The sequence below is a fragment of the Anolis carolinensis genome, chromosome 2, assembly GCF_035594765.1.
Source record: "Anolis carolinensis isolate JA03-04 chromosome 2, rAnoCar3.1.pri, whole genome shotgun sequence".
Lineage (NCBI taxonomy): Eukaryota > Metazoa > Chordata > Lepidosauria > Squamata > Dactyloidae > Anolis > Anolis carolinensis.
In genome coordinates, this window is record NC_085842.1 from 234,877,864 (window position 1) to 234,901,667 (window position 23,804).

Sequence of the window (23,804 nt, forward strand, 5' to 3'; positions counted from 1 at the left end):
CCCTGGATCTATTACGCCCTGAAACCACCCATTAGTTGTGACAAAGATACAAAGATACAAAGAAAAGAAGCAAACACATATAACTGCAACAAGACCTACAACATAGAGGGTGGATGCCTCCTTTTATGTGCAGCAGGCGGACCGGAGGGGAAAGGTCTTCACTTCGATCCACCTGCTGCACCCAATCAGAACACAGGGAGAAGCCTGTGCCTGATTGGCTGTAGAGGCTCAGGTTATGCTGCAATTATGCATGGCACAGAGCACCCTAGGAGGAAGGAGCCTTGCAGAAAATGGCAGGCAGAGGAGAGAGTAACAACATCCCTGCCCAGTAAGTTGAGCAGGCTATTTACAGAAATTTCATAATAACAAGACAAGCAACAAGAAAACATATGATAACTTCTCATAGGCCTTGGTTTGAAAATACATTTTTGAACACATATTAAATATCATGCTCATAAGTTTAATGAGAAAATGTTGATCATGTTTGAGTACAGTTGGTACTCTACACTTGTGGGTTTGACTTTTGTAGATTTGTTTATTTGTGAATTTGTTTTTTTAATGTTCCCTCTAGAAATCTCTAGTTCTTCCAGTGCAACTCTATGGTTAATCTCCAGAAATTAACTATAGAGTCATGCTGAAGATTTTTTTGAGAGAAAATCTCTGTTGGAAACACTGCATCCTGCAATGTGTTTCTATGGTTACATTTCATGAAGGTTGACAATAGAGTCATGATGGAGGACATAGAGATTCCGAGAGAGCTGTTATCTTGTGTGAAAAGTGGCTTTTTAAATTTGCAGCTTTGTCCACTTTTGCAAGGGTCCTGAGCCTCTAACTCTAGTGAATATGGAGAGGTGATGGTACATTCAAAAAACACTTCTGTCCCTCATGGGATTTTTGTAATGAAATACACAAGAAATAATATTTTAAAAGTAAAATTCTAAGCTTTGATTTATGCACATGCAAAAATAGAGATGTAAACTTTGAAATTTTTGAAACCATGGAAAAAATTGTGGGCAGGGGAGTGCTTCAGAAAAAATGCAAACGACTGAACATTTTTAATGCAAAATTCATTTTATTACAAGTTGAAAAGGACCTTGTTATTTTAGGAATATAAAATAAAATAAAATAATTTATTTGATATAAACACTTATATATTATTTGGCATCAAATTATCATGTGTGTTGTATTAAAAGTATTATTCATATAATAAGTGGAAATGCAATTTATCTTTTTAATTCTTTGGTTCTGCTACTTTAGGAATAGCCAAAGTCCAATAAAAACAGAAAAGTAAATCTGATAAATAAATACATAATAAATAAATAAGTAAATAAAAACATATCAGTAAATTAGTCTGCTATAATGTCAAGCAGATGTGAACCATTCATTCCCATGAAAAAAGTTAAAAAATGTTAGCAAAACCAGGAATTGCACTGACCAGATACCATGTTTTGTTTTACATACAAGTATTCATGTTACATAGTTTTTAGAAACAATTTTGTGTCAGTAAATCTATGAATACCTTGTTTTAAACATTTTAAAGATATAGGAATTGTAGAAGGGTTTTTGCTGAAAGAGAGTATAAGTAATTAGTGTTACCTACTGTAAGGTGGAATTAACCATAGAATTTGAGAACATCCCCATTACTTGTGTATATTAAAATAATTTTGCTGTGCTTATAAGGATTTTTCAGTTTTGGTAAACAGACTTGGAATAGGTCTTTGAAAATATGTGCTGGAACTTTGCAATATTATTGGTAATACAGGCTTGATAGAAAGTACTATCTTAAAGTTGCTGGCTTGGCCTATTATAATTAAAACTGGGATTCAATTACAGTTGTAAAAACAAATCTGAACCAAATTTTTAGAAAATTCAGTACACATTACTATGTATGTGTGTATATATATATATATATATATATAGAGAGAGAGAGAGAGAGAGAGAGAGAATTATATGTGACCTGTCTTTATGAATAATAGATATTCATCAAATCCACAACCAAGAATATTCTATAATGCAGCAAATATTTTATCAAAAATCAAACGAAATATTTTAAAATAACAAGATACAATTAAAACCATAACTTTCAGATGCTAATAAAGTTACATGATATAGGAAGGTGAGTGGCCCTTTTGTCAAAAGAAAATTAAAATTGTGTAAAGTAGAATAATTTTGAATTGGTTTTCACAGGCATCTCTTTGTGTCTCTTTGGTAACTAATTTGGTGGTGTTGGCAGGAATATTTCTTCTCTATTCTAAGTGAAAAGTTCTGTCTATGTGTTTTGCAGTGTTATTTTGGAAAGTAGAGTGTTGGGGTGAGAGTTAAGTGATACTAGATATCTATCCACTGTCTACTAATTCAGGAAAGTGTAAAACATGACCTGATTTTTAGGTATCTACAATCTTATTCCCACAGTGTGGGCACTTTAGGGTGTTACTTTATGGTGCAAGTTCTATGCACATCCTCTTTGCCTAAGTACATCTTCTAATCTTGTTTCATAAGACTTGTCTGGGTCAATCTGGCCTGCAGTCAGCAAGCTTATTCATTGTCGAGAGTAGCATTCCCATGGCTTGTAACAGTGAGTGGAGTGTATGTGGGTAGGGCAGGAATTTTATTTGTATTTGCCTTTAGAATATCCTCAGATATGACTTGTTCTGCTGCATTAGAATTAAAAATACTTTAGATGCACTTCAGGTGGATTGTGTGGTAGGGTTCACTATCTCCAGGTCTACTCATGATGTGGTGATGAGTTTGAGAAAGTGTTAGAAGTGAGTTCAATAGCTTGGAGAAAGGAGCCATAGAATACAGATGCTGGAAGAAGGAGTTTAGAGGACAGTGGAAACTTGAAAGATGAGAAAAGGTCAGTAGGTTTGAAGGGATGAGATGAGTAAAAGAACTAGAGAAACGTGTGGAACAAGACGAAGGAACAAGAAAAGTTCCAGTGCTGTAAGCATGGAGCAGTGGGGGAAAGTCAGACTTAACAGAGTATTGAAGGACTGGATGTTGAGGAATCAAGAGAAGTGTAACAGGGAGGAGACAGGAACCAGTGGCCAGAAATGAGGGACAGAAAGCAGTGACCAGGACCATAGTATCAGAGAAACGTGGAAGTAAGAAGGTAGATAGGAAGGCAGGGGCAAGGAAACATCACCCAGGGTAGAGTACATTGCTGGTGAGAGACATATGAATGGGAATCGATGGAAAGGAAAGTGGAAAAGAAGGGGTCAGATGCGAGGGCTTGGGACAAGTTAGGGGCCAGTTTTAAAGCCGAGGATTCAGTCTATCTTTGGAAAGAAGAATTGGGGCAGGCTCGACTCCTGGTACCTATAGGTTTGAGGCATATTTTTACGTGAATGGGAAAGGGTGGGAAATTGTGTACATGAGATGAATACAGCAAATGACCCACAAAGCCCATGGCCCATGAGATACATTTTTTGCTGTAATACAACCATAGATGGATGCTAGAAGTGGTGCTTGCAGGATCAGCTCCAGCAAAAATTCTAGTGAATGAACAGAAGCAGAATTTCATGAAGTATTGCATCTACATGGAGTGTTACGTATGCGATCATTGTGGTAGTGGCAACTCCTTCATGAGCATTCAGAGTACCTGAGTCAGAACCTGAAGTACGTACGTTTCTTTTTCTGTCTGTAGATTATTACCTCTGCTTCATGCAGTCATTTTTTTCATATAAATTATGTAATTATATTTTGGATACTGCATATTCTTCATTTTACATTGGTTAAGCATTTTGTTTTGCAGCTACATGTTTGACACATATCCATTCATCATCTACTTAGTCCAACAAACAACGGCAGGACACATTATACTAATGTCTTATGTTATAGTAATAACTGTTCTAATTTGAGGTAAGATAGCTTTTGTGTAGAGATTTACTACTAACACTATTAGGACTTTTCCTAAATAATTGGCCTATTCCTTCAATAGTAATTAAGGGAACACATTTCTGTATTTCCCAGTTGGTTAGTATGCTGCCGGTTGTCTCTTGATTTGTGGGGGAGATGTACACAGTAAAGTAAAACCTTCCTCTTAAAATTCATACAGACTTGCAGTGCCCAACTTATTCTCTTTGTTGTTGTCTGTTTTCCAAGTTTCTTCTCTGTGCCAGAACTTCATCTAATCAAGGGAGACACGTTCATTTCACTTTGTGCATTTTCATATAATTTGTTGCAAATGCTTCACCTCATTATCCCGTAGTCCTTCAGGGCCAAGCATTCAAAATGTTGTAAAGAGAGTAATTATTATGGAGATTTAAGGTAGACTTATGGAAGAGGAAAGATTCCTATCAGAACGTGAATTACTGGAGAGCTCTAGAGAAAATCCATATCTGGAATGTTGTGGTATTAATTGGGGATCTGGTAGATTGTGCCTTTTTGAAATTAGCACAGGATTAGCGCTTAAATGGTTTGTTGGGCCGGTTCTCTGATGCTGAAGGCACTCTTTTAAAAATGATATTTAAAACCAAGGTGCTACAGATTTATGATTATTAAATAGTGCTTCTGTATCATGTTTTAGATTAGACGTGTTAGTTTTTTTCACTTTTGTTTTCATTCAACCTCCACTTTAATTTTATAGCCCCAAAGTATCATCTCCCCACACAGATAAAGGAACAATGTAGTTCAGTAGGTAAAGGTAAAGGTTTTCCCCTGACATTAAGTCTAGTCATGTCTGACTCTGGGGCGTGGTGCTCATCTCCATTTCTAAGCTGAAGAGTCGCCATTGTCCGTAGACACCTCCAAGATCATGTGGCCGGCATGACTGTATGGAGTGCTGTTACCTTCCTGCTGGAGCGGTACCTATTGATCTATTAACATTTACGTTTTAAAACTGCTAAGTTGGCAGAAGCTGGGGCTAATAGTGGGAGCTCACCCCACTCCCCGGATTTGAACCACTGACCTTTTGATGAGCAAGTTCAACAGCTCAGCGGTTTAATCCACTGTGCCACTGGGGGCTCCTAAAGTAAAGTTCAGTACTTTATAACAATTTTGCTCACATGTCTGAATGTGACTGTGGCTTCAAGCTCTGTTGCTGCCATTCTGTCTTGGAATAAAAGTAATGAGTCACAGGGTTTAGTGAACTGTTATATTCGTAAATTGTGGTCAGCCACTGTTGTGTTGAAAGTTTATGTACTATAAACCTAATCCAGAATGACTTAAAATATGCTCTTAAGAAGCAAAACAAAGGAATGATACCAAATCCTAGCCTATTATGAAATGCATGTAGAGCTTTCAATTGACTGTATTTTCATAATAATATACCATATATTCATGTATAAATTGAGAAATCCTAAATTATGAATTTTGATATGATCTGTGGATACATCAGGGGTCATATGACAGTGAGGGGAAAGAACCAGTACTACTTCAAGGGGTCACTGCCATTTCCCTTCCCAGGCATTCAAAAAGGCCAAAACTGGCACCATGGTATTGAGAGTAAAAAGGGTCAGTGCTTCTTTTAGGTTCCTCCAGGACAGACTAAGCTCTTGCCTTTCACCACTCTTTTCAGAGAAGGAGATGGTTTCTTTTTTGGTTAGAGTTAAGGTACAATAGTCACATCAACCCATGGATAAGCTGATCCAGGTTTTGGGGGTATATTTTTGATTTAAAATTTTAGACTTACACATGAGTATATTTAAATTAATATTTTGGGACTTGTGTTTGACTAAGAGATCAAACCTCTGGATCTCTAAACTGAGTAGTAAACTGTCCTAAATGAGATTGAACCATGATAGATGAAAAATTTTACCAACGTACATTATGTATATTCTCATCACTGCTTTGCTGTTACCTAATTCCTATTTATTAAGTAGCTACATACACGCTTCCTTAATTAATAAATGCAGTTGAAATAAGTTAAAGTACTTCTCAGAAATTATCACAACAGTGATAGAAAATATTCCCTAAGTGCTTCCCGGAATTACAATTTTTTAAAGAAGGGTTTTTGTTTTAACCTTTTTCTTAATTTCAGCTTCTGTATAATTATCATTCATTGCATGCAAGACATGGATGCATGGATGCATACATTTAACTTCAGATAGGTTTGCCAAAAGGTAAATTAGAGTGATAATAGCAGACCTGCAAACACTGATAGATATATAATAATTAGCAGGTGGCTGATAGATTGTGGAATCTTTTAATTTTTTTTATTAACATCTTCATTGAAGAAAAAATCAAATCTAAGATTATTCAAGAACAAAGGTTCAAAGTATTGCTGGAAATGTTGCTGGGAAATGTGCTTGGCTCTTAAATATGGTCTAAAAGCTTTCGTGTTATATCAGAAACTTTATTGATGAAGCAAAGGCCCTTAGGAAATCATATCTCCCACTTTCTTGTCTCTGTCTTCAGGACAGACCCTCCCTCAATTAAACTGCTGAAAATTGCACTGAATGTTTGGGTGAGAGGTCATCCTTTCTAACCCTCTTTGTACCCTCCGTGATAATCATCCTAAACTCATCACTTTGTTCTTTGATACCACGTTAGGGCAAGACGAATCCTAGCATGTCCCGGCATATCTCATCCTAACCTGTAGGTCACCAAAAAATCAGAAGATAACTGCAAGATGATTAACTCTGGCATTATTTCACCAACCCAATAATAAACACACTGTGAATGTGGATCTAGAAACATTTATTTGTACAGAGAGACAGAGAGAAGCCTATGTGTGTTTTGACTGAAGGAAAGAGTAGCGTAAAATTATAAATCCATACTGGCTGAAGTTAATCTTACAGATTTTCTTTTTCTGAAATCCAAAGGGAGCAACCAGTCTGTACAAATCAGTCTTAAAAGGCCAGAAATGAAACATTTTTTTATTGTACTACAGAGGTATGGCATGCTGGTTGTACGGACGTTCTCAACGTAGACATCCTGTGGCTTCTTCCTTGTTCAGGCACAAGAGAATTGTCCTATTCAGTAATGAATTGATGGAAATAATATGAATGGGAATCTTTTGTAATGAAAAAATGTAAATGTTGATAAAATTTAATGGCATTTGGGAAAGATCATGAGAGAATCAAGAAACCAGCTACATGTCAGAAATTATGAGAACCACAAGCAAAGTATTACAATACACCAAGGAATCTAAAGCTAGTCTATAGTGTTCTCTGAAGGGATGTTTGTCTTTGTTCCTAATAACTTTTAATCTTAAAATATTCCTATTCCCCCTTATCTACTTTTGAATTATAACACATTGCCAGATTTCATTTTGCAAATGTTATATGAATATTGAGTGTTGATTATAACACAGCACATATTTGCAGTATTGTTTGAAATATATCTATCTTGACTCAGTTTTCTATAATGTAATTGCTAGAGGGAAATGCAACCAGTGAACAACTGCAACAAAATCAGTGCATTATTTTAGCATCTCAACAAGAAAATACACTTTCTTTTCCATTGATAGCAGCACCTGTAAATGTTGTCATCTAATCATTTGTTTTGTAAACTATGCTTGATTTGGAAAATTTTAAAGAACATACAGCATGGGCTTTATATTAAAAAAACAACTGGAAGGTATTTGCTAATGGTACACTTGTACATTCAAGCTCAGTTAATTTTAATAATGCTTTGAGTCCTTTGAAGCAGGTGCAGTAGGATGTGCTAAAATGTAAACCTGGATGAACTATAATAAACTATAGGCTGCCAGTCTGAAGAAAAAACCATGCTTGGGACATGCATATGGTGTTATGGGAGCCAGCGGCCAGCCATAATGTCAAGTCTTTTGTCAATGAAGTTCTAGCCTGAGAGTCACTAAAGCTGTGATCCAATACACTCATAAGGAGGAAAGGAGAAGATGGTCCATTGAACGCTAAAGAGACTTGCAGATGTATAAAGAGGAATAGCAATTGGCTGCACATTCCTAGCAGATTTCAAAAGAGTGTCCAGATTTTAGAAAGAGAATTCCTTTTGGATGAAAGCAATTCCTTTATTCTACTAGTGAAAATTAATCTAACATGTTGCAATAATGAACCAAAAACAGAGTGAAAGGATAGGTCAGCATATGCCAGAAATCAATCTAATTAGGCCACATAGTAGTCATAGTTCTCTAAGAACAGACTGTGTCGCGCATAGGGACACAGTAATATATCACTGGGATATCTGCCTCTACGATACTGCACTGTAACTCTTTTCTCACAATTAGTCCAGTGTTACAGTGAGCACATGAGTGATAGGAACCATGATTGTGCTGGCTCACCTCATTAAGCTCACCTTCATGCAAGATGTAGTAGCAAGGAACAGGATCAACTAGCATGAGCCACTCCCAGTTCCATGTGTTTGCTGTATATATGGGAGACTTGTGTGGGAGCTTGTGAAAAGAAGGTCTATGTGCTGACAGTTCAAGCTGCAGCTGATCTGTTTGCATGTACATACATAGAACTTCAAGATTTTAGGATTTCTGGGCAAGAAACAAATGGGAACTTTCACTTTGAAGGCATCGCAATGTTACGATATTCAGCAAGACTTATTAGAATGATGAAACTCAGAATACATATGTCACAATGTCAGTTATCAAGTGAATTGTACCAACAAATTTAGCCATCATATGCTAAAAAGTCAACTGCCAGTGTTGATTTTTATGTACAACCCAAATGTAGTCCCACTTCTCTCCAGTACTACTCTGAGTTGCACAGTGTTAAGAGTACAATAAAAACCCCACTCAGTGTTACTAACCACCCAATGAGACCCTTGAGATCACATCACCTTTCTTCACTTGCCCCACCAACGTCTGAAGCTATTACATTGAATTCACACGTCATGTCTGTAGAGTCCTAAGGGAAATTCTAGCCTAATTGTATCTTGTGTGCAAACCTCATCATGTAAACATCTAATGGTTAACCTCTAATCTCACTAACTCCTCGCTGTGTAAACATCTGTTAAGATCTTGTGATCATGTGTTACAGTGACCAGCTTAACTGGATTTCATATAGGTTTGAAGACTAATTTCAGCTGTTTCATCCGCAGAGGAGTACCTCTGGGGCAATACACATGAAAAATGTTACATAAGGAATGAAAATGTGGATTTTGCATTCCAGCCTAATGTTCTTCACATGTATTCTTTCTGAGAAGGGCATTGGGGGATTCTGACATTTGTTCAGAATCAGTCCTACATAAACCATCTTGCTTTTCAAAAACAATTACTCAGAGGCAAATAGATTTCAGTGGAACTTATGTCTTTGAGTAAATTTTCTTAATATTACTACCAAAATAGGCAATGTCCAGACAGGGTTTTCAAACCTCTTTGTGCTGTAGAATGGCTGTTTTAAACATTATATCAAACATAAGAGCACAACCAGATCAAGAACATATATTGCATCAAGACATGGTCCAACCAAGGTAACTGAGAAGCTTTTTTAAAGAAGCATAATATAAAAGGACATAAGACTTCATTGCATGCAAGACATGGATGTGCTCATCTGCATCTGTTGTAGGCTTCATATTTATGTTTCCATTTCTTCTACTTGTAAGTGTGTTTACGCATTCTATGCATTGCTAGAGATTAATAGTCTCAGGGTTGTTGTTTTTTTTCCCCCTAAGCATGCTTCAATCCTACTTATAGGAGGAAAAAGAGAGTAAGAAGTCTGAACTATAGATGCTTCTTAGCTGGAGTTTCTAAGCCATCCACTGTTTTGTGCTTGAAAAGTTTGGTCATGAATTACAAAGGTGGCAACATGGATGGCATTAACCTAAATGGAAAAGTTGCCAGTGGAATGATGTATTTATTATCTAAGCATTCTAATGTTTTTTATCCATACAGCAGTGGATAGTCTGACATTACAGTGCAGAATTTTTAAGTCCTACCTCGAGGCAAATCTCATACTTACTAGAAAAAATGAAAGTATGAAATGCTTTTTAATGTATATTTAACAAGAGATAGTCTGATGATTACTGATGTGTATTCTCCCTGGATTTCCCCCTTCTCTGTCAGAAGGCAGTGTTAAGAAGAAGAAAAACATTTTTACTGATTTATATTATCAGCAACTACCCAATGTTTACTTTTTACAATGTTTGTAACTGTAATTTAATAAAAATGGCACAAACAATTGTATTTTAAGTCAAATCAAATCCACATCACAAGATAACAATTAATTCCCAATTAACATAGCAGATCCATCAATCAAACCATGGAATTTATTCAAATCTTTTTTATTTAAGTTGGTATAAAATTAAATTTTAAATGTTCGGGAGGTAAGAAAGAAAAATAAATCTTTTCTTAATATTTCATGCTGGCTTTTAAAAATGTCTACCTCAGTCAACTATAATTCCTATCAACAAATTTACTTTTTTGCATTTGAGATGATTTCCTTAAATTCTATATTGTCTGAGAAGTACAATTACCAAATGCCTTTATTTACATTCATATAGTGGCACTGTTTAATAAGAATTAAAGTGTAGTTTTTTGCACTTGTAATAGTGTCGTGCACAGCAAGATATCATCTCTCGTTTTAATGAATGTTAAATAGTTGCACAGTACAGAGATCCCTGTTGTCAAAATGGTATTACTAAAGGTGTTTTCGATCACAAAACCCCAGTGGTCTACATTTTTGTTTTCTTTGACATTATTAAACTTCTCTGTTTCTTTAACTATGACTCTAATGACTACATTTGCATGATAGGAAAGTTTGCTTTGTGGCTCAACTTCTATCAGCACATTGTTTGCATGTAGTGTTCTGAGCATAGTGTTTGATGAGCAGTCAGTACAGTATTTTCAGTCGAAGTCAATAATTATGCAGAATCAATAACGTTTTCTTCTTTTGTGTTTGTCTTTGTTATTTCTTTGATATGGCCTCTAGGATGCTGCAGGCAAAGTGCTGGACCGCTGGGCCATCATGTCCAGGGAAGAAGAGATTATTACCCTTCAGCAGTTTCTGAGGTTCGGAGAAACTAAATCCATTGTGGAGCTGATGGCAATTCAAGAAAAAGAAGGGCAGGCAGTGGCTGTACCATCTTCAAAGGCAGACTCAGATATAAGGACTTTTATTGAAAGCAATAATCGAACCAGGAGCCCAAGTCTCCTTTCTCACCTGGAGAACAGCAACCCTTCCAGCATTCATCATTTTGAAAACATCCCCAACAGTTTAGCATTCCTGCTTCCATTTCAGTACATAAATCCAGTCTCTGCTCCTCTGCTGGGTTTGCCTCCAAATGGTCTCCTCCTTGAACAGCCATCGCTGAGATTGCGTGAACCAAGCCTTTCAGGCCAGAATGAATATAATGAAAGCAGTGAATCTGAAGTTTCTCCAGCACCTTTCAAGAATGAGCAGACATCCAGTAGAAATGCCTTGACCAGCATCACAAATGTAGAACCCAAATCTGAGCCATCTTCTGTGTCCCCAGTCCAGACATCCACACCTGTCAACGATCTATCCAAACCCGAACATACAAAAAGCTCCTTTCGAATACACAGAATGAGGAGAATGGGATCAGCATCCCGAAAAGGGAGAGTGTTTTGCAATGCGTGTGGCAAAACCTTTTATGACAAGGGAACCCTCAAAATTCACTACAATGCAGTCCATCTTAAGATTAAACATAGGTGCACAATTGAAGGTTGTAATATGGTATTCAGCTCACTCAGAAGTCGCAACCGCCACAGTGCGAACCCCAATCCCCGCCTTCATATGCCCATGCTAAGGAACAATCGAGACAAGGATCTGATCCGTGCTACATCAGGTGCTGCTACCCCTGTCATAGCAAGTACAAAGTCCAATTTAACATTAACAAGTCCTGGACGGCCTCCAATGGGTTTTACCACTCCCCCACTAGATCCTGTGTTACAAAATCCTCTACCTAGCCAACTTGTGTTTCCAGCTTTAAAGACTGTACAACCTGTTCCTCCTTTCTACAGAAATCTTCTTACCCCTGGAGAGATGGTGAGTCCTCCAACCTCATTACCTACTAGTCCTTTAATGCCAGCAGCTGGTACAATTGAGCAGCCTCCAATTCCTCCATCAGAATCAACATTATCTGCATTAGGGATGCCTGGCCAAGAGGCAAATGCTGAACTTGCCCCAAAGAAAAAGCCAAGGAAGTCGAGTATGCCTGTGAAAATAGAGAAAGAGGTTATTGACACTGCTGATGAGTTTGATGATGAAGAGGATGAGGTGAATGATAACAGAAGTGTGGCTAATGATGGTGGGCATGACAATCACTGCCATTCTCAGGAAGAGATGAGCCCTGGGTTGTCTGTGAAAGATTTTTCAAAAAATGGAAGAAACAGGTACATCTCAAGAACAGAAATAAGAAGAGCAGATAGTATGACATCAGAAGACCAAGAGCATGAGAGAGACTATGAAAATGAGTCCGAATCCTCAGAACCAAAACTATGTGAGGAATCCATGGAAGGAGATGAACATATGATGCATGAAAGAAATAACAAGCCCATGATGAACCACGACAGAGCAGATGAAAACCACCATGATACTTCCCATCACGATGACATTAAAGTGAAGGAAGAATTTACAGACCCTACGTATGAGATGTTTTACATGAGCCAATATGGACTTTACAATGGAGGCAGTGCCAGCATGGCTGCTCTTCATGAAAGCTTTACTTCCACTTTCAACTATAACAGCCCCCAGAAATTCTCCCCTGAGGGTGATTTGTGCTCCAGCCCAGATCCCAAGATCTGCTATGTGTGTAAAAAGAGTTTCAAGAGTTCTTACAGCGTGAAGCTCCACTACAGGAATGTTCATTTAAAAGAGATGCATGTCTGCACAGTGGCTGGCTGCAATGCTGCTTTTCCCTCACGAAGAAGCAGAGACAGGTCAGTAAATAACATATTTATAAACTAATTTCTTGGGTAGTGAAGCAAGTTAAGGATTCAAACAGAACAGAGACCTGGTAACATATTCCTTTATTAGTCCTCCATTCACTTTATGTTCTGATATCTAGAACAGGGTACAAGAAGTGTGCCAGTGCCTTGTGAAATAATTGGAATTACAGCTGCAAGTTAGCATATATAAACATGCTTGCAGTTTGAGACATTCATTACATTTCTAGTATTCAAATTCACGGTCATACATCCTCCTATGTATATATAACTAATTCTCAAAAATAATGATTATCTAATCTCTTACGTTAGATAATCTTATATAAGGCTATTCATATAGTTGAAACTTACAAAATTGTATCATCTAAAGGATATATGAACAATGACAAACATTTCCATGCAGGCTGTTCCTTCTGTTACATTCAATTTCTTTTTACCTTGATTCAAAGTTGAGAAAAGATGATTTATAGAAAAGTATATGGGGGGAAACCTCCTTTCTAATGTGTGCTAAAACAGATGGCGATTCCACTGATGATATTTTGCACTATTTCATGTGGGAACCTGCTAAGTGTCCTATTAGTACTTGACATGGATGATAATATTGATAAAACACACCTTAGGCAACCCCCATTAAAATGAATATCGGAAGCAATGTTTTCTGGAAGAGGGTTGTTGTATGTCTTTCGGGCTGTGTGGCCATGTTCCAGAAGTATTCTCTCCTGACGTTTCACCCACATCTATGGCAGGCATCCTCAGAGGCTGTGAGGCCACTGGGGATGCCACTGAGGATGCCTGCCATAGATGTGGGCGAAACGTCAGGAGAGAACACTTCTGGAACATGGCCACACAGCCCTAAAGACATACAACAACTCTGTGATCCCGGCCATGAAAGCCTTCGACAACACGTTTTCTGGAAGGTTTGTTTATATGTGTTTTGTATGTTTGTGAAAATTCCCAATCACTCAAATGAGCAATATGCATGAAAAGGGGAAAGTACAGGCATGTTTTTAAAAATCTAATCAGACTATTACTGAATATACGAATGATATTCTATTGCAATCATATTAGAGCAGTTCAGAATTAATTTTGTTTTAACAGAAGCAGCTGATCCAGAACATTTTAGTTGTGTCTATGTATTTTTGTTAACAAGGATCTCCTTTTCAAATTTTCATACAAATACAGTGCATGCTAACAATTTATTCCATGTTTATAAATCTATAAATTTTCACACAAATGCACACACCACATTATGTTTTCTGAAAATTCTCAAATAGATGAAAAAGATCCAGCCCATATGATGAAAATACATGGTTTAAATCCTACTTTTTATGCTTAATTCCTTGACTCCCACATATTAAAAATCAAAACAAGGAAAGGTCCCAACTACACTACAATCTTCTGGATCACAGTCAGTCCCAATGTTGTCCTCAGGTTTTTAGTGTATATGATGTGAATCTGGCTAAGAAGTAATTAAAACCACAATTATTAAAACAATACGGTTGAGAGTCTGTACCAGTGAGCCCCTGATGGTACAGCAGGTTAAACCGTTGAGCTGCTAAACTTATTGACTGAAAGGTCGGCAGTTGGAATCCGGGAAGTGGGGTGAGCTCTCGCTGTTAATCCCAGCTTCTGCCAACCTAGCAGTTCGAAAGCATGCAAATGTGAGTAGATCAATAGGTACTGCTCCAGCGGGAAGGTAATGTAGCTCCATGCAGTCATGCCAGCCACATTACCTTGGAGGTGTCTACTGACAGCACTGGCTCTTTGGCTTAGAAATGGAGATGAGCACCAACCTCCAGAGTCAGACACGACTAGACTTAATGTCAGGGGAAAACCTTTACCTTGAGAGTATATTTTGTCATGCTCAATGATTGCCTAAACAATAGTTCAGGTAATTTTGGATTAATTATTTAAGCCTTGAGCTCACTCACACTCTGTCCAATTTTATGCACAAGAAGTAAAAAAAAAAAAATCTAATGTTTCCTCTTTAACTTCAAAATATAACATAGTTACCTATATATTATGTATGAACACAACACAGGAATCCATGGCTTGTTATTACCAAAGATGTATATAATAGAATTTGATTTAACATGCTTCACTTAGACCAGCTCAGAACTCACCCAGCTTGTGAATAAAAAGGGAAGCTCATTCCCAACCATGTAAACTCTGTTTTGATAATGATCTAAACTGAGTTTCTGTAGGACATTAGTCTTTTTTTAACCTTATGATGTGCCCTCACTTTGCAGTTAATAGTACAAGGCCAAGTTTGAGCAGGATCCAAAGAATTGTGAAACTGTTTCCATGAGGGAACTAATACTTTTATTTCTCAAATCCCTATGTGGAGATTGCATGCTAAAGTACTATTAGTAACTGAGTTTTCAAATCCATGTGGAGCTGATGATTAAAAGAAGAAGAAAATCAAATTGTTGCTTCAATATTTCAAGCCCCTTTTACTGAAGCTTCCCTTTAAATCTTGAAATAGTTGGAATGAAGCTTCTTTGAATTCAGTGGGAATTACATCTAGACAATTCTACATTGTATTCTTGCTTTGAAATCAGCAGGATTAGCTTGCTGTCCCGGAATCTGCTTTCTGAAGTTTTTGTTGAGACCACTTTAGCTCATTCCTCATTGTCGAAAGAAAATTTCAGGTGGGCAGGTTACATTGCAGCATTAAGCTCAGGGTCAATTTATATAATATATTTTAACAATCTAGGCAGAGGCAGGCAGACAGGTAGATATTCTAGAAAAAATGTCTTTAGATAATATAATAAAGTGGCCAAAGTATTTGATGACAAAGATTTTGGAAATTTCTTTCATCCTTCCCACTGCAGCCATCTGGAAAAACCAGTTTCAGGTGGTTTCCTGGTCTCCAGAATTCATTTTTGAGTATATGGGTGGGACTCCATTAAGGAAAGAGAAAGATAAATCCTAACCTCCTTGTTTGCATAGAATCTATTCCTCGGACAGCAAAAAATCCTCCGGCTCAGAGTTCCCTTCTCAACCTAAACAAGAAAATAAGCAGGACGCTTACTTAATTGTTTCCTTCATTAATAGCTTTGCATGAGTGCAGCAGTTTTGTGAACATCAGAATGCAAGGCCATGTGGTGCCCTAGTTGTTCTTGATACACACCCAAAGAACTATAAGCTATGAATGATGCTCTGGATTTCCGTTGTCTGAACAATTTGACCACAGACCCTGTAAAAAGGTTCAACGGGTTTTGCAAAAGTGTTGGTAACTTTTCCAGACACTTCAGTAGAAAGTAACAAGAGCAATTTTATCTAACTCAGTATTATAATATATTGTGATAACCATATTGGAAAGTCATCTATGGCAGAAGAATAAATGTGAGATAGGAAAGGTGTGAAGTAATTAGGCAGTGTTCTTGTATCTACCTACACTTTTATAGATTTTGGAAGTTCTCACATGCCCATGCATGACTAAAGCCCCTTCTACAGATTATCTCCAGATTATCTGCTTTGAACTGGATTATGTGGCAGTGTAGACTCATGTCATCCAGCTCAAAGCAGATCATGTGGATCACCTCCTTTGATAATCTGGATTATATGGCTGTGTAGGAAGGGCCTGAATTTAAGAGATCTCGTTCTTCCATTAGTCCTTTATTCTGGCCTTATGGCCATCCATATATAGACAGAATGATAAGAATTTGAGTTAAATTCATAGTACGGTGCATTTTATGTTATCTAAGATTTTCTTGTTCACTTTCGTAAAGATTGCTTCTAAAAAGAAATCTGACAAAGTAAGTCCATTATGTGTCTAGTCCTTCAAGTAGCAAAGAAGACCTTGAAGAGATAAACCAGTGTATAGTGTCTTATTGACTTCACTGCCAAATAACTCGAGTAATAACACTGAGAGAACTTATTTCAGTCACCTTAATGGGCTGTTAACTTTAGAACCCAATTATAGCCATTTCAGCACTAATTGCTGTACCAGAAATGGGGAACATCCAACTTAATGCACACATGAAGGCTATCACATTTAACATTTTATTTAAGACATCATTTGATATAATATCTCCCTAGAAATAGTACTAGCAGAAGAAAGGGCAGTATTAGCTACATTTAACTATTTGGAAAAACCCTCAAGTTTACAGAGTATATAATTCAACCATTCTGATTAAACAGTCCTCATACTACAAGAAGAAACATAGGTGCTTTTTAAAAGAATATGTAGAAGCTTTACGAACCACTGTTTAAGATGCAGTTTATGTTAGACAGAAAGGGGAAAATTTCCTATTAGAATGTTATTCTTTAACTTTAGGATTGAACAATTCAAAATGGTTGACATCCTTCTTCATATGCTCTAATTGTTTTTATTTCTCCACCATGGGGATTAGATAATTTTCTCCATGACACCCCAAAATGGTCACAAAAACCTTTAGATTGGCTTTACTTAGGGTTCTCCTGATTCTATAGAATTCTATCTCCAAGCTCTGGAAATTTGTTCTCTTGGAAGATCTTATTATGATCTATTCATGTTGACAAGCCTAGTGTAACAGATGACTAACATTTTTATAACAATGATCAACCAATTAGTTGCCTACTTGACACTCTTAATTCCAGTGGAGTTTCAGAGAGTTGACCACCATATATGACTAATGGAATATATTTAGCATGGAAGGTGAAATTTATGTTAGCATGCTTAGAAGAACCTGCCTTCTTTTATAGCTGTTGTACTACCAAGTTAATATCCATTTTTATTGTATTCAGCAACGGCAATTGAAATATTTCTTGTTACTTTCAGCTATGTTGGGGTTCAGTGTCCAGGCAGACATGTTACCTCACTTTTTCATGTCCCAAAATTTATGTAAAATAAATACACTCCCAGCAGTTGGAAAAAACTGTTCCAAGTAACAAAGAGAGGAACACTACGCTTTGACATCCTCTGAGTAAAGGACGCTGATTGTTAAGGTTTGTCTTTAACTTTTCACTGAACGAGAAGCATGTGTGTTTGTCTAGAAGGTGGGAAAGGTGATTCACCCCATGAATAAATTTAAAAAGAAAATAATATTTGCTCAGGGTTACTTATAAATAAATATGAGGCAACTATTGGTGCCAAGTGTGATTCTGCCATTAGGTTGCTAGTTAAATCAGTCCAGATTTAAACTTGTAAACCCGTTGATTTGTATGAAGAAAGACATCTGTATTCAGTTTATTAAAACCTGCTGATGTTTCTAGAACTAAATTTGTTTGCAGATAGGCCTCTGGGTAGCTATATCAAAAGCATATACTACTGCTCATCTAGCTACCTGACTTCCAGACCTATACAGGTGTGCTTGAATAAATTAACATCAAATACCACTGCAGAAGAACCACTGCATACATTATCAACAAAGGTGAAGATGTGAAAAGATACTACCTACCTCCTGTTATCACCTCTTCAAGACAATTGCAACCATCCCCCTGCCTTTTCTAATCATCCCGCTCTGCTTTGAAACTTTCAAAGCCAACTTTTCTGAGTCTACTTTTCCAAGACTTGTTCACCATTTTTAGAAAGCCATTACTATGACGAAAAAGCCAGTTCATATTCAGGCCCCTTCTTCACACATGCACTGAAAGGCACCATATATATAGCTATAATTTAAAACTATAGGGCTAAGGTTACTATTGGAAGACTTGAATTCTTTGGATAGTGAATTAATTGAACACTTTAAAAGTATGAATTTCTTTTTCAACGTATGTTGAGATACAAATACACATTCTATGGTGCCCTGATAAATACAAATAGCCTGCCTTGAGAGATCAACCACAAAAACAAAAAATGACTTCTTCTGTTTAATATTGTCTCCCTACTTAAATACCCTATATTTGAGCCCTAGTTAGTACTTAGATGCCAATGAATGCCAGGTACTACAGTAGAGTCTCACTTATCCAACATAAACGGGCCAGCAGAACGTTGGATAAGCGAATATGTTGGATAATAAGGAGAGATTAAGGAGAAGCCTATTAAACATCAAATTAGGTTATGATTTTACAAATTAAGCACCAAAACATCATGTTATGCAACAAATTTGACAGAAAAAGTAGTTCAATATGCAGTAATGCTACGTAATAATTACTGTATTTATGAATTTAGCACCAAAAAATCACGATATATTGAAAACATTGACTACAAAAATGCGTTGGATAATCCAGAACGTTGGATAAGCGAATGTTGGATAAGTGAGACTCTATTGTATATGTCATATGAAGGAACTGGTAAAATCACCTTTGTTCATTTCTTGCCTAAGAAAACTCTAAGTAATTCATGGCATCATCATAAGTCTACAGCAATGGTTCTCAACCAGTGGGTCCCCAGATGTTGTTGGCCTTCAACTTCCAGAAATCCTAACAGCTGGTAAACTGGCTGGGATTTCTGCGAGTTGTAGGCCAAAGCACCTGGGGACCCACAGGTTGAGAACCATTGGTCTACAGGCAACATGAAGTCAAACACATACATATACTTTATCCACTCACTTTCTAACAATCAGGAAAAAAAAGTCAGAAGTGGCTTCCATCTGTAGCGTTACGTTATCAGGGAAACTGATTTCTGAGCAACTTTCAAACCAACACGATTTTGAAAAGCAGAGCAAAACAACTGGACCAAAACAATCCTTTTGATGTAACAGCTTCTTTGTAAACAATTTGCGAGCAATATTCATATTTTGGGCACATTGACTGCATTTAAAAGTGTCATAGAAAATAAAGAACCCTGTCACTTTAAAGCACTAGGTAGTTTTCCTGAAAGGAGGGTGGAACAGCATTTTAGTTGGCTAAAATCAATTGCTCTCCACCAAGGTATGCAGAGACATAATGAAGCTGATAGAAAAGCTGATTGTTCAGTGCTTGTTTTCAGTGTTAGAACAGTATCTAAATTCACAACTAGATGCAATTTAACTGTAACTAGGCAATTTTAAAACAATGCAACCCTGTCAAATAAATTGATATTGCAGGAAAGTTAAACTAAACCAAGGAGTTAATTGCTTTTCTCAGAGAGGTGGAGGTGTTTTTCTTGAGACTTAGTGAAGACCTTACATGCTGATGCCAAAGAAGGAAGAAATAAGTGTGTTATTTCATGAAGATAAAAACTGCACAAATAAGAAATTAAAAGCACTTATTTTTTTAAAAAAACCTTGCTTGAAGTAAGTCTCTGCCAAAATGCATTTTGTTTTATTGTCACTATAGATGAGGATTACTTCCACGATTGAACATATATGGCCAATATGTGGCTTTTCCAGAAGTAGTTCTCTGGAAGTGTTGCCTTCTTGATTCTGAGTTTTGCAAAATTCATCATTATCTATTTAAGGCAGCTATGTCTGCGTTTGAATTTTCAGTATTATTCATCTCAGTGTTTCCTTATGCTATCACGTAGCCAATTTTGCCATAACAGATTAGAAAGAAGTCATTCGTACAATTATCTTCATGCCAAAACTAATAGTAAAGGGTCATCTTTAGTATCTTTGGTGGTGGACACAAGCCACATAATTTGAATTTCAACTCCATTTTAGTAAATGAAGCTTCAACTTGCTAAAATCCATACTGTTGTAAAAACATCATCCATAGATTTTATTGTAGAGGAGTATTGGGTTTTGTAAAAAGAAAAGAGAGAAAGAAATCAATTCAAAGGCAAACTCAGGCTGGATTTACACTGCTCTATATCCCAGGAACTGATCCCAGATTATCTGCTTTGGACTGGATTATATGAGTCTACACTGCCAGATAATCTGGTATAAACAAATAACCTGGGATTAAATCCTGGGAAAGAAAGCAGTGTAGATCCAGCCCTAAATTCACTTATTTGTTTTGTTTTGTAATATTTATATCTTGCTTTCCCCCCATTATGAAACCTAAGGGACCTTGCACCATAAGTTCAAAACAAATTTCAGGTACACTAGACCCTTGGTATCATCTGTGGTTTGGTGCCAAAGCCCCTCATGGATACCCACATCTGTGAGTGCTTAAAGCCCATTGTGTACAGTGGTGTAGTAAAATGGCACAAACACCGTTTGCTTTTCGGATTTCTTTTTTTAAATCAAGCTGTGGATGTTTGAATGTATGGATGCAAAATCTATGGATATGAAGAACTGACTGTAAAACAATTCATAATGTAAAAAATTAAACCAATGAGTCCATAAAACACTAATTTATAACACTGAAAATACTAATGAAGATAAAAATATAGTATCTCCATTAAAAAAGCATCTGCTTATGTCCAGTGGCCTGACTAAATAAAAAGGTCTTTAAATAAAATGATGGAAGGAAAGCAGCGAGGGAACCTAACCAAATCCCCTGCAGAAGGGAATTTCATACTCTAGTAAGAGAAAAACCCTTCTTGTGTGTCCTTAACAGAAGTATCTGTGAATGCCTTCCTTGCAGATCTCATGCAGAGAAATGCTATCCTTCAGATAGCATGGATCTAAACTGTTTATAGGTCATAACTGGCATTTTGAATTGTGCCTAAAACAGCCCAGTTTTGAGTTAATGTCATAATATTTCTGGATTTTAACCCCATTTCAAAGTGTATGATTTAAAACCAGAGTTGTTGTAAATTCACGAAGAAAGGCTGTTAGCATGTGCAGCCTTGACTTCAGTGGTTTATGAAGTCCCTTATGTATTTTATGAACTGCTCTTCAGTTCAATTCTTTTCTCATATTTATTTGCTTAACGTCATGAGTAAACTTGAGACCATTTTGGTTGAAAATATAAAGAGAAAATTGTTAATTTTTATGCCTGTGCAACTCAAGGAAAGCTTTCGCATCCAGAATTTAGGAGGTTGGGAGAAAAAAGTCAGTTAATCCAGGTTTATAGTGACAGCCACCATTCATGCTTTTATTTAAAATAAGCGGTGGAGGAAGAAGAGGAAGGAGTTGGATCAGTTTTCCTTTGATATGTGACAAAGATACCATGGCTTTCACGCAACAAGGTGTCAAGATTTCATACGAAAAGAAGCCAGGTGTTAGTAGAGAAGAGGACACTTTCTCACTAGGGAACTGCTGAAGTCTGATAGCCAGATAGGGAAGCAGCACTCATTCCGCTGCCTTTTTAGCCCATACCGTCACAAAGGGGGCACAGCTGGGTCACTCGACTCACTAGTAATTGTGTTTTACAGACTTCTAAGGCAATTGGCTCAGTCAGTCCCAATTCAATAAAAGTGGAGAGCGAGAGCACTTTTGTTCTATTTTTTTTACTTGAAATTATTTCATTCAGCAGTCTGTCTTTTTTATTACCAGGATTTGACATTAGCACTCCAAGCTATATTAGCATCCATTTCAGCAGTTCAGTAATGGTATTAAAAAAACACTTAACTTCAACGGTGAATGGTTGTATGACAGTGCCATAAAAATCCACATTAAAAAAAACTTATGTATTTGTCCCTGCATTTCCCCCCTCTACTTGTTTAACCGCTTCAAAACTGTGCTGTCATTTGGAAAGACCTTTACTCTAAAGGAGGTAACCTGAGAGATTATTGTGAGACCACCTTTCTCATTCCATTCCTTCCTCTACAGTAGAATAGGAAGGGGATGATGTAATTTAAAAGCAAAAACAGAATAAACCCTCATTTATCATGTCTGTTCCAAAAACATACTGAAGTCAATGAGAGCATGCCTGTTGGGTTCAATGGGTAATTAAAACAGAAGCCAACCAAGGAAGGACTAACACACTCAAAATATTGAAGAAAAAATATTTGGCAGTTTGCGCCTTCATGGGACTTAGTTTGAACCCAGCACTCTCTTACTACTTGGAACAGGTCTTTAAGTACTTTGGCAATGCATGCTGCTCATAAATGACAACATTCGGTTCTAAATTTTGATTAAACATTCTGTAATTAATCAATGGTAGATACAAAGCAGTTGTTGGGATCCAGAGCTGCAAAATACATAAGACATAAAACATTACAAAGTAATTAGAGTGTGCTCATTCACAAGAGAAAGGATTGCCTTCAATAAAGAGGTAAATGATAGCATCGTGTTTATTGTGGACGTAGGCAGCCAGTGCAATATGATAAACTGCAGGAGATACACATATCAGTAATCATCTGCATTATTAGTGTCATTAATCATAATTCTAAAATATGACAGCAGCTGCCAACTTTTGACCAATTTTCCTTCTGCCTGTTGGCCGTTATAACTTCACTAATAGACTGCAGAGCTCCTATGTGCGTGGCAGTTTTGCATTGAGAATGGAAGGTTAATTATATTTCAGCTGCTGATTCCTTCTCTCCTTGGAAAAGCCTTAGCACTTTGACAATCCCAGGAGCCTGCTGCTGTTAAACCAGTAAAACTACTTTATTGAAATTTTCTTTGTTGGTCAGGAGTGAGTAGATGTTTCAGATGAGATATAAGCGCCAGGCTGGGACAGCTGCTAACAGTTTCTGCTCCAAAGTAATCCTTGGAAACTAAACTGAATTCATACTTCCTCTTTGCTTGGTCTCCAGTCAATATGTTGTTGTTTTTTTAAAAAAAATCTCTCAGAATTTAATAACCAATAGCAATAGCAAGTATGGAAGAATTTCATGGGATCTCAGCACTAAAGGCTAGAGATATATTGCTGACGGTAATCAGCCATTGAAGCACAGCTAGACAATTACTAAAAATATGAGAAACATTGTGTATCTGTGTGAGAGAGAAAGAAAGAGGGGCAGAGGTAGGGAGAGCCTATATATTGTATATCATAACTCAAAGCAGCTCTGGGTGCTTGAAATATCATAGTTTTACCTGCAGTCAAAGTAATATTTATATTTGTTTACAAATTTGAATGAAACATTGACTACTCTGAGCTTTAATATAGCATGGTTATGGATTAAATATAATATAGTAAGATTTTCACCAAAGGACCTCATTCCAATTGCTAGTCCCCGTTAGAGTAGACACATTGAATCTTTGGAATTTAAATAATTGGATTCGAAAGTTAATCCAATATGTCTACTGTAGTAGGAACTTCCATAGTTGTCCTAAAATTTCAATCCTAAATAAAGAAGGCATTGCTGAATAACCAATCAATGTGTCTAGTTGATAGTTTCATTTTTTTA

At 36.9% G+C, this 23,804-nt stretch overlaps 1 protein-coding gene across 5 annotated transcripts in view; it reads left to right on the forward strand.

Moving 5' to 3' along the window:
- bnc2 (basonuclin zinc finger protein 2) overlaps positions 1-23,804 on the forward strand; it is a 472,589-nt gene that overhangs the window by 434,296 nt on the left and 14,489 nt on the right. For all 5 annotated transcript variants that reach the window (XM_062971890.1, XM_062971893.1, XM_062971889.1 and 2 more), the window contains one exon: positions 10,800-12,769. In XM_062971890.1, coding sequence (XP_062827960.1) covers positions 10,800-12,769 — 1,970 coding nt within the window. The remainder of the gene's footprint in view (positions 1-10,799; positions 12,770-23,804) is intronic.